This window comes from Phyllobates terribilis, unplaced genomic scaffold (assembly GCF_046119375.1).
Source record: "Phyllobates terribilis strain yellow unplaced genomic scaffold, ASM4611937v1 Scaffold_279__1_contigs__length_2497574, whole genome shotgun sequence".
NCBI lineage: Eukaryota > Metazoa > Chordata > Amphibia > Anura > Dendrobatidae > Phyllobates > Phyllobates terribilis.
Window position 1 is genome coordinate 1,959,303 of NW_027363039.1, and position 13,269 is coordinate 1,972,571.

The 13,269-nt window shown below is 50.4% G+C and overlaps 1 protein-coding gene across 1 annotated transcript in view; it reads right to left on the minus strand.

Annotated features, from left to right (window-relative positions):
- The window catches only part of LOC141220271 (uncharacterized), a 255,305-nt gene extending 242,789 nt beyond the window's left edge, over nt 1-12,516 (minus strand). Inside the window, exon 1 of the mRNA XM_073666222.1 lies at nt 12,478-12,516. Coding sequence (XP_073522323.1) covers nt 12,478-12,501 — 24 coding nt within the window. The 5' untranslated portion in view covers nt 12,502-12,516. The remainder of the gene's footprint in view (nt 1-12,477) is intronic.
- Between the last annotated feature and the right edge of the window lie 753 nt (nt 12,517-13,269).

The following is a 13,269-nucleotide window of genomic DNA, read 5'->3' on the forward strand; positions in this document are numbered from 1 at the left end:
ATTTTGTATGGAATAACTAACATTTACCACATGTCTACTTCACATCAGATTTATTTTTTTTGGTAAAAGTTTAATCAGCAATTTCTTATTTTTCAAACAAAATTTACAAAACCAATTTTAAGTTTCCTCCTTTCTCCCCTTTTGCATTTTAAGTCTGCAGTCTGGCTCCCCAATACTTATATCTATGGCCAGTTTGATGTCAATCAGCCGTTACTAACATGTCGCATTTAAGGGATCGCACTCATCGGCTGAAATAAAATTGGTCGGATATTCCTGAACAGTAGGATGATTGTCTTGCGAGTACGATGCGACTTCTCTCACCTGTCTCGCATCTGTATGACATCCGTATCAAACGCGTTTATAACATCAGCTTTTACAGACGGTCATTCTCTGACATTTCAGGCTAATTTTCTAACTAATAAAACATTTTTTATAGATCTAGAAAGATAGAAATGAGTCAGTGAGATATATCATCAGTGCAGGGCGTGTGGAGCTGCTGTACATGGATTTAGCTAATAATTAAAGAATTTAAAGTAAAAAAAGCAAAGGGGGAAAGCGGACAGCTGATGCTTATAGTCTGGGAAGCGGGTAATAAACATTAATATACATAGATCTTCCCAGGGGATTAATATTAACATCTGCGTAGCCTTTACTGGTTATTAACAAGGGGTGACCCCCTCCCAAAAAAATGATGTGGGGGGCCCCTTCTATTTTTAATAACCAGAAAAGGCTAGGCAGACAGCTGCAGGCTGGTATTAATAGCCTAGGAAGGGGCCATGCATATTGTACCCCCTCCCAAACTAATAACATCAGCCTGCAGCCGCCCAAAAAATGGCGCATCCATTAGCCTCGGCTCTTCCCACTTTCCCTGGTGCAGTGGCAAATGGGGTAATAATATTGGGGTTGATGTCAGCTTTGTAATGTCAGCTGATCTCAATCAAGCCCAAGGTTAGTAATGGAGAGGCGTCTACAAGACACCCACATTACTAACCCCCATCAGTTTAAGTAAAAAACACACACACAGAGCAAAGTCCTTTATTTGAACAAAACACTTCCCGACCCTTTTACCCATTTAATAATATCCAAAGAAAAATAATAAAAAAACAAAGTCATCCTCAACTGTCAGCAGATAATCCATACTGATGATGTCCCGTGACGAACTCCAGCTCTGCTACATCTGTATGGTGTGTTGAGCGATGGCTCAGCACGCCAGCCAGGACACACTGGTCAGTGCAGCGAGCAGTGACGTCAGTAAGGTGACCAGAGCTCATCGGCTATGAACTCCGGTGACCTGAGTCAGAGCAGCGCTAGACACTGCAGGAGCATTCTCACGCTACTGGCTTGCTGAGCAGTCACATCAAACAATCCAGATGTAGCACGGCTGGGGATTGTTGTTGGACAGCATCACATAAGGATTATCTGCGGACAGGTGAGGATTATTTTGTATTTTAATTTGATCTTTATAAAGGGTAAAAGGGGGTCTGGGAGTGTTCATTTTAATTAAAGGACTTTGCTTTGTGTGTGTGCTTTTTTAACTAAACTTACGGGGTTAGTAATGGGGGTGTCTTATAGACGCCTCCCCATTACTAACCCCTGGGCTCGAAGTCAGCAAACATTACAAAGCTAACATCAACCCCAATAGTATTACCCCACTCGCCACCGCACCAGGGCAAGTGGAAAGAGCCGAGGCTAGGCGCCAGAAATGGTGCATCTTATGGATGCGCCAATTCTTGGGCAGCTGAGTGCTGGTGTTCTTGCACTGGGAGGGGGACAATATCCAATTCCCAGGCTATTAATATCAGCCGGCAGCTGTCTGTTTAGCCTTTGCTGGTTGGGTCCCTGGTTTCCTGCACTGCTGGTAACATTACCATTATGTCTATCTATTGTGTCCTATTGCACTTGGTCTGTTGATGCTTATTTGTATCACCTTTGCCCAGCATACTGACTGAACCTATCACTTTATATGTTTATTACTATATCCTTTATGTCTATGAGGTATAATGCTTACTTGTGATAGTGTTTCTCTAGTCAGAAACTTTTTCATTATAATGATATAAATAACTGATATTATATATTACTTATGTGATGTATGCTATGGACCTTTACGCATTAGTATACTCTCTAACATATAATTGGACCCATATTTCGTATTTACTTAATAGGATAATTTCACCTTTGGTCTGGGCCTTAGATGTAGCAGTGCAGTACACCAAGCGTTATATCCAGGTATACCACTATTGTTCTTCCTGAACTTGTACCTCACTTTTTGTATATATTGTATTTGTATATGAATACATATGGTATTCCTCTATATGTTTTTTTTATTTGTTAATAATAAAGATATATTTTTAGGCCTTTGAAGAAAACGCTTCATCTCTTTAGTGACAGTAATTAACAGAGGCTGAAGTTACAGTTCTATCCAAAGGCTTAACCTTCTCCCCGACAATTGAGTTTGACGTTCATAGAACTTTATTAGATGTGAATAAATTTGTGAGAACTTTCACTTTGCGTTGTCATTTCATGGTCAATGAACAGAATGAGAACATGGAGAACTCGTTACAAGAAGTTTCTCATGATGATGTTCCCAATAGAACTGGAACTTTTGATGAACAGAGTTCACTTCTTGATCATAAAACTCCAGCGATTCAACACAACAGACAGTTACTTTCAATCGTTTGTTATAAAAAAAAAATCTCTATTACTATCCGGTCAAGTCTCGTCCACCAGTCTTGGATGTTTTCTAGGAAATGATTGAAGATCAACTACTTACATTAAAAAGGAACACAAAATTTCAAGGACAGAAATATCATAATCTAATGATATCAGAGCAACGAGCTCTGAAAGAACTTAACGAGAACTCTGACCTCCTCATAAGGAAAGCAAAGGACGATCCGCTGTTATATTGAATGTGGGACTTTATGAAAAATTCCATTGGGAAATCTGCAGACAAAATGTGAAGGAAGGTGAAAGATTCTGAAAGAAGCCGCCGAGGACGAAGACTCAAGACTGATGAAGACGACAGCGGAGAAACCGCGACTCACAGATCAGAAGAGAAGAATCAGGGAATGAAAGCTGTGAGAAAATGTAGAGAAAACCAGAGGAAGTCTGGAGAAAAATCATCTATTATAGGAGGAGGCCGAGAGACGTCATCACATCCACCGGAGCCAACAAGAGTCTCCTCTCACCTGGTGATGTCAGAGGCCGGAGCTCCTCCATCATCACCTCCTGGTACCGATCCTGGTGTCCTTCTAGATACTCCCACTCCTCCATGGAGAGATAGACAGCGACGTCCTGACACCTTATAGGAACCTGACAACAACGACACCGTCATCACCCAGAATCCTCCAGTGCTGTCCTGTATAATGTCCCAGCAGTCACCTCTCCGCTCATCACCCAGAATCCTCCATGGCTGTCCTGTATAATGTCCCAGCAGTCACCTCTCCGCTCATCACCCAGAATCCTCCAGTGCCATCCTGTATAATGTCCCAGCAGTCACCTCTCCGGTCATCACCCAGAATCCTCCAGTGCCGTCCTGTATAATGTCCCAGCAGTCACCTCTCCGCTCATCACCCAGAATCCTCCAGTGCCGTCCTGTATAATGTCCCAGCAGTCACCTCTCCGCTCATCACCCAGAATCCTCCAGTGCTGTCCTGTATAATGTCCCAGCAGTCACCTCTCCGGTCAACCCCCAGAATCCTCCAGTGCTGTCCTGTATAATGTCCCAGCAGTCACCTCTCTGCTCATCACCCAGAATCCTCCAGTGCCATCCTGTATAATGTCCCAGCAGTCACCTCTCCGGTCATCACCCAGAATCCTCCAGTGCTGTCCTGTATAATGTCCCAGCAGTCACCTCTCCGCTCATCACCCAGAATCCTCCAGTGCTGTCCTGTATAATGTCCCAGCAGTCACCTCTCCAGTCATCATCCAGAATCCTCCAGTGCTGTCCTGTATAATGTCCCAGCAGTCACCTCTCCGCTCATCACCCAGAATCCTCCAGTACTGTCCTGTATAATGTCCCAGCAGTCACCTCTCCGGTCAACCCCCAGAATCCTCCAGTGCTGTCCTGTATAATGTCCCAGTAGTCACCTCTCCGCTCATCACCCAGAATCCTCCAGTGCCGTCCAGTATAATGTCCCAGCAGTCACCTCTCCGGTCACCATCCAGAATCCTCCAGTGCTGTCCTGTATAATGTCCCAGCAGTCACCTCTCCGATCATCACCCAGAATCCTCCAGTGCTGTCCTGTATAATGTCCCAGCAGTCACCTCTCCGGTCATCACCCAGAATCCTCCAGTGCCGTCCTGTATAATGTCCCAGCAGTCACCTCTCCGGTCATCACCCAGAATCCTCCAGTGCTGTTCTGTATAATGTGTCACCCTGGCCTGGATGCCACAAAATGTATTAAAGCTGTGTCTGAGAGCAAGGGGGAGGTTCTCTCGTCAGGGGAACATTAGCATGCAATGCCTCCTGTCTCAGGCCAGTAGGGGGAGCTGGCTGCCCCTATAAAAGCTGGTACTGGGGGCAGGGTTAGAGAGAACTGGATGACCTGTCTCAGCACTGAGACGTGTCCCAGAGTGGAGCAGGGACAGAAAGTTGATTGCACCTAAGAGGAAGTGTGGCAGCAGGAGAGCCACAAGCCAGAGACAAGAGGCGATGAGAGCCTGTCTTGGCAGAGAAAAGACTTAACTTTACCAGACTTTGGTGTCTGAGGCTGGGAGGATTCCACATTCTCCAGCAGATAACCAGTCTGCAAGGGACTGTACATTCCTTGGCCTAAGAAGCCTGGAGGCCCTGCCACAACCGAAGGGACCAGTAAAGCCGTACAAGGCTGGGAGCAGAAAGGAACCCACGTCGCAGGCCATACAGGCGAGAAAACACGGAAAGCTCGGAAACGTGGGCTGTTACCCTATAAGGAGGAGATAGCCAGAAGGAGCGCAGAAAGCACGGTAGGCCTACACCCTCACCCTGACCAGGGACAATTTCCCCGTTGCTCTCAGACATCCAGGTCCCCTCCTAGCTGGGACTGTTTGTGGGTCAGTTTACCTGTTTAGTAAAGACCCTGGACTGCAACCTGTTGTCTGTGTGCTCCTTGCTCCTCCAGCACTACCGGCACTGGAACTCTCACTACCATCACTCCCACCATCCACCACACTGCCCTGGGGCCGCACTCTTCCCGTGGGGAGTCACACCATCCCTAGCTGCACACCTCATCAGCCCCAGCTGTCTGCATGCAGCGGCGGTTCCTAATAACCGCAATCCACGGGTGGCGTAGTCGGACATTATCAATAGTGCATAGCAGACTACCACTGGCCTGACCACCCTGAGCCACGGAACCGGGTTGCCACAACTACCACCATCGTTTCCTATTGCCCGGATCCGAGTGCCCCACGGCCCAGGGGGCGAGTCAGCTTTGGCGTAGTCGGCAGGATTTCGTGCCCGCAACCACCGGGTACTGCGTGCCTGAAAAAGACTTTTGTAACTTACCTGTGGCGAAGTTTCCCGCCGTCCGGAGTCGTTTCCCGCCATCCGGAGCCGATTCCCGCCATCAGACGCCATCTTGGACCGTTTCCCGCCATCTTCTGCCGTCTTCCCGCCATCCGCAGCTGCTTCCCGCCATCGGACGCCATCTTCAGGACGCCGCGCGGGAAGAAGAGGGGCGTGGACATCAAAACCGCGCGAGATCCGAAGCTCCGCCCCACGCACCGACGCTGCGCAAGGTCCTGGAAGGGAGAGAGAGCGACGCTGACGTCATCAGGACGCGATGCCAGGTCCTCGTCCATAGCAGCAGCAGCGGAGCCGTGGCCTACAGAAGAGGATCGTCGGAAGGTAGGCCACGCTTAACTAGGGGGGAGGAAGATGTCAGACACAGAGGCCCCCACTACCACCAACGCAGCTGCAGCAGCGGTGATGCCCTTTTCCCTGCCCTACATCCCTGGAGCGGCCTGGCTGCCCAAATACTCAGGGGAGCCCCATGCCCTAACTGACTTCAAGGAAAAGCTATACAGTTTGTTCCACGTTTACCCCCTGACAGAGGAACAGAAGGTCAGCATATTAACAGGGCAGTTAACTGGCGCAGCCCAAAGGGAGGTAAAATCATGGCCCACTGAGGAGAAAAGGACTGTGAAGGGTATTCTGGCCCGGCTGCGGGGTACCTTTGACACACGTACCTCCGCTGAGATTAAAATGAGGTTCTATGGATGTAAGCAGCGGGCACAGGACAGCATCAGAGACTATGCCCTAAATCTGCAGGAAGCCTTGAGGGCTATTCAACAAACTGACCCTGGCAGTGTGCAGGAAACGGATAAGCTGCTAACAGAACAATTCATAGAAGGACTGCTGTCTAGTGCCCACAGGGCCCAACTGCGCCTCATGTTCTTTCAGAACCCCGACCTGACCTTTGCCCAATTTAAGGACAGGGCCATAAGGGTGCTCCGTGAATCTGCAACCAGTGGCGCTATAAAACCCCGGCGCCCTGCTCTCACCTACCACCAGGAGGCGGCACCCTCCTCTATGGACCCCGTGGGGGCTGATGCACAGGCCCTGAACCAAGCCCTGTCGAAAGACCTGCACCACCAAGTCCAGGAGCTGACCAGGAGCGTCGCGGCGTTGACCAGGACCGTCCAGGCGTTGCAAGTGGACCCGTCAAGACCCATCGAGCTGGCTTCAAGTCCGGAGGATGTCCCGTGGCGTCGACAGAGGAGGATCCCGTCGTTCCGAGGGAGGCCCACAGACCGCTACGCAGAGGATGGACAGCCCATTTGCCGTCGATGCAACCAGCCCGGACACATTTCCAGGTACTGTAATTTAAACGGGTCCAACCTGGGGCAGAGGGCCAACCCCCAGGCATAAGATCACTAGGCCCTTATAATTGGCGTGATAAGTATGTTGGGGGGCGCCCGGTTTTACCCGTGGTGCTGGACGGTATCCCCATGAGCGCCTTGCTGGATACTGGGTCGCAAGTAACCACTATCCCTTATGTACTTTTTAAGCAGTATTGGACTGATGCTGATATCACACGGTATCCAGACAGTAACTTGAGCATCATCGCCAGTAATGGCTTACCCGTGCCGCAGATGGGGTTCAAGGAGAAGACCATTAAAATTGCTAAAGTTGAACTGCCGGCACAGGGAGTGATTATTGTGGACATTGACCGTCGTGAAAGTCACCCTAAAATAACTGTGGGTACTAATATAATTGAAAATTGTCTTTCAGAGGTAATTGTAATTCTACAACAGGTGGCGGTGAATGCTAGTTCCAGCCAACAGAGAGTCCTCAACAAGGAGATAAAAGCCCTGATGAGACGGCAGCAGGTAGAACTGTCTGGTGGTGAGATCGGTAGCGTAAGACTGAGTGACCCATTCCCCATTTCCATGCCTCCCAAAAGTGAAATGATGATCTGGTGTCGGACTGCAATCGGGTTGAGAGGTAGAGACTACCAAGCAATGGTAGAACCCGTGTACTCAGACAGCAGGCCCACCATTTTGACAGCCCGGGGGGTGGTTGATGTCCGTCATGGGAGGGTGCCCGTTCGCATCCTCAACATTGGGGAGAGGGAAGTACACTTACCCAGGTACGCTACACTCGCCAAACTGTTTGTTGTCGAACACCAAGCTATCAGGGCCGTGGAAGCCTTGCCTCCATCTCCACAGGCGGAGGGTAATGGCTCCCAGAAACAAAAGGAGGACTGGTGCCAGAAACTCCATGTGGGTGCTGACTCCACTCCCCTGCACCAAAAACAAGGAGTCTACCGGGTGGTACAGGAGTACGAGAGAGTCTTTAGTAAGCACCTGCTAGACTTCGGCAGAGTAAAAGAGATAGAACACCACATCCCCACAGGGAGCCACCCACCAATAAAAGAGAGGCACAGACCTGTACCCCCTGCACATTATCAGAACGCCAAGGGCATGCTAAGAGAGATGAAAGAAGCTGGGGTTATTAGAGACAGCTGTAGCCCCTGGGCAGCCCCCTTGGTTCTGGTCAAAAAGAAATACGGCACCATGAGAATGTGCGTCGACTATAGACAAATCAACCGTATCACCCACAAAGACGCATATCCGCTGCCTAGAATAGAGGAGTCTTTAGCCGCACTAAAATCAGCTAACTTCTTTTCTACTTTGGACCTTACTAGCGGGTACTGGCAGGTTCCTGTGGCAGAGGCTGACAAGGAGAAGACCGCCTTCACCACCCCGATGGGACTCAGTGAGTTCAACTGTATGCCCTTCGGACTCTGCAACGCACCAGGGACCTTCCAGAGGCTGATGGAATGCTGTCTAGGGCACCGAAACTTCGAGACGGTCCTCCTTTACCTGGACGACGTGATCGTCTATTCAAAGACCTACGAGGACCACCTAAAGCACCTGGCCGAGGTGTTCGAAGCCCTGGCAGGCTATGGCCTGAAGGTGAAACCATCGAAGTGTCACCTGCTGAAACCAAAGGTCCAGTACCTAGGGCACGTGGTAAGCGCGGAAGGAGTGGCCCCCGACCCTGACAAGGTCACGGCAATCAAGAGCTGGCCAAGCCCCTCGAACATCAAAGGGGTGAGACAGTTTCTCGGGTTGGTAGGCTACTACCGAAGGTTCATCCCCGGGTTCACTAAGATGGCAGCTCCTATGCAGGACCTCCTGATCGGACAGTCTAAGTCCAGGAGCCAAAAGCCGCCCTTCAAGTGGGATAAACCGGAAGAGGAGTCCTTCCGCCAGCTAAAGATGGCTCTCACAGGGGACGAGATCCTGGCCTACCCTGATTATGGCCAGCCTTTCATTCTCCACACAGATGCCAGTAATGTGGGACTGGGAGCCGTACTGTCCCAAAACCAACGGGGCAGAGAACGGGTGATCGCGTACGCCTGCCGGAAGCTGAGACCCACTGAGAGGAACCCGGAGAATTACAGCTCCTTCAAGCTAGAATTCTTGGCAGTGGTGTGGTCCGTGACGGAACGCTTCAAGCATTACCTGGCCTCCGCAAAGTTCACCGTGTACACGGACAACAATCCGTTGACACACCTGGACAATGCAAGACTGGGTGCCCTGGAACAGCGGTGGATGGCCCGTCTCTCCAACTATGACTTCGTGATCAAGTACCGGGCAGGCAAAACCAATGCCAACGCAGACGCCCTGTCGAGGATGCCTCACTTACCTGAAGGTGACGAAGACCCAGAAGAGCTGGAGGAGGTAGAACTCCCCGCGTTTCACCGATATGGAGCCGCTCAACACTCTCACCGCGTGAAGGAGGAGGATCTAACAACTGTGATGATGAATCCCCTACCTCACCACAGCTGGGCCGAGACCCAAGATAGTGACCCTGCAGTCCGCCTGGTGAAAGATCTGCTGACCCGGGAAGACGCCCGCTTAGATCCAGATGCCCCAGAGGAAGTCAAGCAGCTATGGAAGGAGAAGAGCAAGCTGTTCCTCTACGAAGGCAAGTTGTGCAGAAGGATTGTCAACCACCGGACGCATGAGCTGACCTGGCAAGTCGTGGTCCCAAGGAGGGATGCAGCTATGGTCCTGGGGGCTTACCATGACAGAGCGGGACACTTCGGTTGGAAGAAACTGGAGTTCCTACTAAGAGGAAGATTCTTTTGGATCGGCATGAGAGGAGCTGTAGAAAAATGGTGCAGAGACTGTGGCCCTTGTCACCTAAGGAGGAAGGACCGTGCCAGCCAGAAGACACCCTTGAGGCCCATCGTCACCACGCAGCCTCTTGAGCTGGTAGCTCTGGACCATGTCAAATTGGCTCCAAGCCGGTCCGGATACATCTACGCCCTGACAATCGTGGACCACTATTCCCGTTTTCTAGTGGTGGTCCCGGTAAAGGACTTGACAGCCCAAACAGAGGCCAGATCAGGGTCCAGCGTTCGAAGCTGAAATCTTCCAGGAGTTCTGCAACCTCTATGGCTGTAAGAAGATTCGTACAACGCCTTACCACCCCCAAACCAACGCGATGTGTGAGAAAATGAACAATATAGTCATTGATCTCCTGAAGACGTTGCCCCTGGAGGAACGCAGCCTGTGGCCAGAAAAACTGCCGGACCTGATAGACATGTACAACAATATCCCGGTGAATGCTACAAACTGCACCCCGGCTTACCTGATGCGAGCTAGACCAGGTAAGCTGCCCGTAGACCTGGAGATGGGAGTCCTAATACCTGAGGACACCGCCCCGGATGCGGACTGGGATACGGAAAGGCAACTGCAGTACAAGAAGGTACAGGAGAGTGTGGAGAAGAGCCTGGCCCAGGTGAGAGAGAGGCAAGAAAGACTTTTCAATCAACACGCCCCTGCTGGTCCCCTAGAACCTGGTGAGCAAGTCCTAAAGCGAAAAAGAAGGCTACATAAGTTGGACGACCAGTGGGAAAGGGAACCCTACACCGTACTGCAGTCTGACCACGACAACCCAAAGGTGTGCGTAATCACCAAGGACGGAGGAGAAACCACTAGTGTCGTCTCCAGAGACCACCTCAAAAGGTGCCCCGAGCAACTCTGTAGTGCAGAAGAAGATCAGAGTGACCTTGAACCTGCAGAGGACAAGGAAGAAATGATCAGCACCGTTCTCGGAGAGTTCCCTCAGTCCTGGACTCGCATAAATGATGCCATAGTGGTAGCCGTCCTGCATTTCCTGCAACCGGCACAGCAACAACCAACACCAGAGCCGGAAGGTGAAGAGGAGCAAGCGGTTCCAGAGGCAGAAGAGCCTGTACCAGCAGCCCAGGAGAGTCAACCCTCTGCTGACAGTGAGCCTGCCATGCCTGCGGTAAGCCAAAGAATCCGCAGACAGCTGCCTGCCCTACCTGTACACCCAGCTGGCACCTGTACCCCTAATGCTAGTAGGGAAAGCCAGGTTGGTCCACCACCAGACAGTGGGCTACGTAGGTCAACCAGGAGCACAAAGGGGCAGATATCCGCTCACTGGAGAATATAGAGCGCACTAAGATTGTAAATAACCCTGTTACCAAATGTTGAATTGTTTGCCAAGTTACCTGCGTGATTATTAATAGCGTGTTTCAGTTTCTTGCAGTTACCGTAAGGACTCAAAGGTTATGGACTTTTTATAACCGGGACTTTGTATGGACTGCGTTCAGAGCCTAACCCAGGAATGAACTAAGACTGTAAAGGACTTGGGGTAGGACAGACCCCCACCTGGTTAAGGCTCCCCGTTGTGTTGGTGATATGGACGCCCGGTCACAGACCACATTGTGACCTTAAGAACTCAATTTGTGCATCATCTGTCTATTAATGTTTTATAGTTATGCATATTGTCTTTGTTTACTGTTTAGTCCCGGAGTACTAAATTTCACTAGGGGGGAATGTGTCACCCTGGCCTGGATGCCACAAAATGTATTAAAGCTGTGTCTGAGAGCAAGGGGGAGGTTCTCTGGTCAGGGGAACATTAGCATGCAATGCCTCCTGTCTCAGGCCAGTAGGGGGAGCTGGCTGCCCCTATAAAAGCTGGTACTGGGGGCAGGGTTAGAGAGAACTGGATGACCTGTCTCAGCACTGAGACGTGTCCCAGAGTGGAGCAGGGACAGAAAGTTGATTGCACCTAAGAGGAAGTGTGGCAGGAGGAGAGCCACAAGCCAGAGACAAGAGGCGATGAGAGCCTGTCTTGGCAGAGAAAAGACTTAACTTTACCAGACTTTGGTGTCTGAGGCTGGGAGGATTCCACATTCTCCAGCAGATAACCAGTCTGCAAGGGACTGTACATTCCTTGGCCTAAGAAGCCTGGAGGCCCTGCCACAACCGAAGGGACCAGTAAAGCCGTACAAGGCTGGGAGCAGAAAGGAACCCACGTCGCAGGCCATACAGGCGAGAAAACACGGAAAGCTCGGAAACGTGGGCTGTTACCCTATAAGGAGGAGATAGCCAGAAGGAGCGCAGAAAGCACGGTAGGCCTACACCCTCACCCTTACCAGGGCCAATTTCCCCGTTGCTCTCAGACATCCAGGTCCCCTCCTAGCTGGGACTGTTTGTGGGTCAGTTTACCTGTTTAGTAAAGACCCTGGACTGCAACCTGTTGTCTGTGTGCTCCTTGCTCCTCCAGCACTACCGGCACTGGAACTCTCACTACCATCACTCCCACCATCCACCACACTGCCCTGGGGCCGCACTCTTCCCGTGGGGAGTCACACCATCCCTAGCTGCACACCTCATCAGCCCCAGCGGTCTGCATGCAGCGGCGGTTCCTAATAACCGCAATCCACGGGTGGCGTAGTCGGACATTATCAATAGTGCATAGCAGACTACCACTGGCCTGACCACCCTGAGCCACGGAACAGGGCTGCCACTACTACCCCCATCGTTTCCTATTGCCCGGATCCGAGTGCCCCACGGCCCAGGGGGCGAGTCATTAATGTCCCAGCAGTCACCTCTCCGGTCGTCACCCAGAATCCTCCAGTGCTGTCCTGTATAATGTCCCAGCAGTCACCTCTCCGCTCATCACCCAGAATCCTCCAGTGCTGTCCTGTATAATGTCCCAGCAGTCACCTCTCCGCTCAGCAGCTCAATCATCTTGTTGCTGAGCTCTAGGATCTTCTTCTTCTTCCTCTCATGTATCGGGGGGTGCGGGGGAGGCTCTGTGATGGGGTCCGGGCTCCGCCCTCCTGACTCCTGGAGATGGATGATGGGAGTCACACCCTCCCCCGGTGTCTTCCTCACTATTGTGTAATCCTGTGTATGGAGAAAAGTGGTAAAACACAAAACCCCAGAGAGATAATGAAATAGTTGTGGCTTTCTAACCCAAAACCTAATTACAGGTTCCTATTAACACTTTCACCCACGAGACTGTTTTCACCTTTCTGATTAGGCCAATTTTTTCAGTTCTTATTAGTTTGACTTTAATTTTGATCAAAATTACACAGTGACCCTATTTGGGCCATGTGTGAACACGCTCTTGCATGCTGCATGTACACTCATTTATATTCCAGTTAATTTCTTTAGTTTTTTTTTTCAGTTAAAGGGGTACTCCCATCTCCAAGATCCTATCCCAATATGTAGTAGGTGTAATAATAATAATAATATTAGCAAATACCTTCAATTAGAAATGTAGTATAGTATTTTTGGTTCGCTAGCTCTCTTACCCCATGTGCAGGCATAGCAGGACCTCAGGTATCCATGGTTATGACCACTAGCAGCTAGCCAACTAACTGTGATTTTATCAGTGGACGTAACCATGGATACCTAAGGTCCTGCGATGCTCTGCACATGAGGTAAGTGGCGAATCAAAAATACTATACTACATTTCTAATTAGAGGCATTTGCTAATATCAGCTGAGGGCT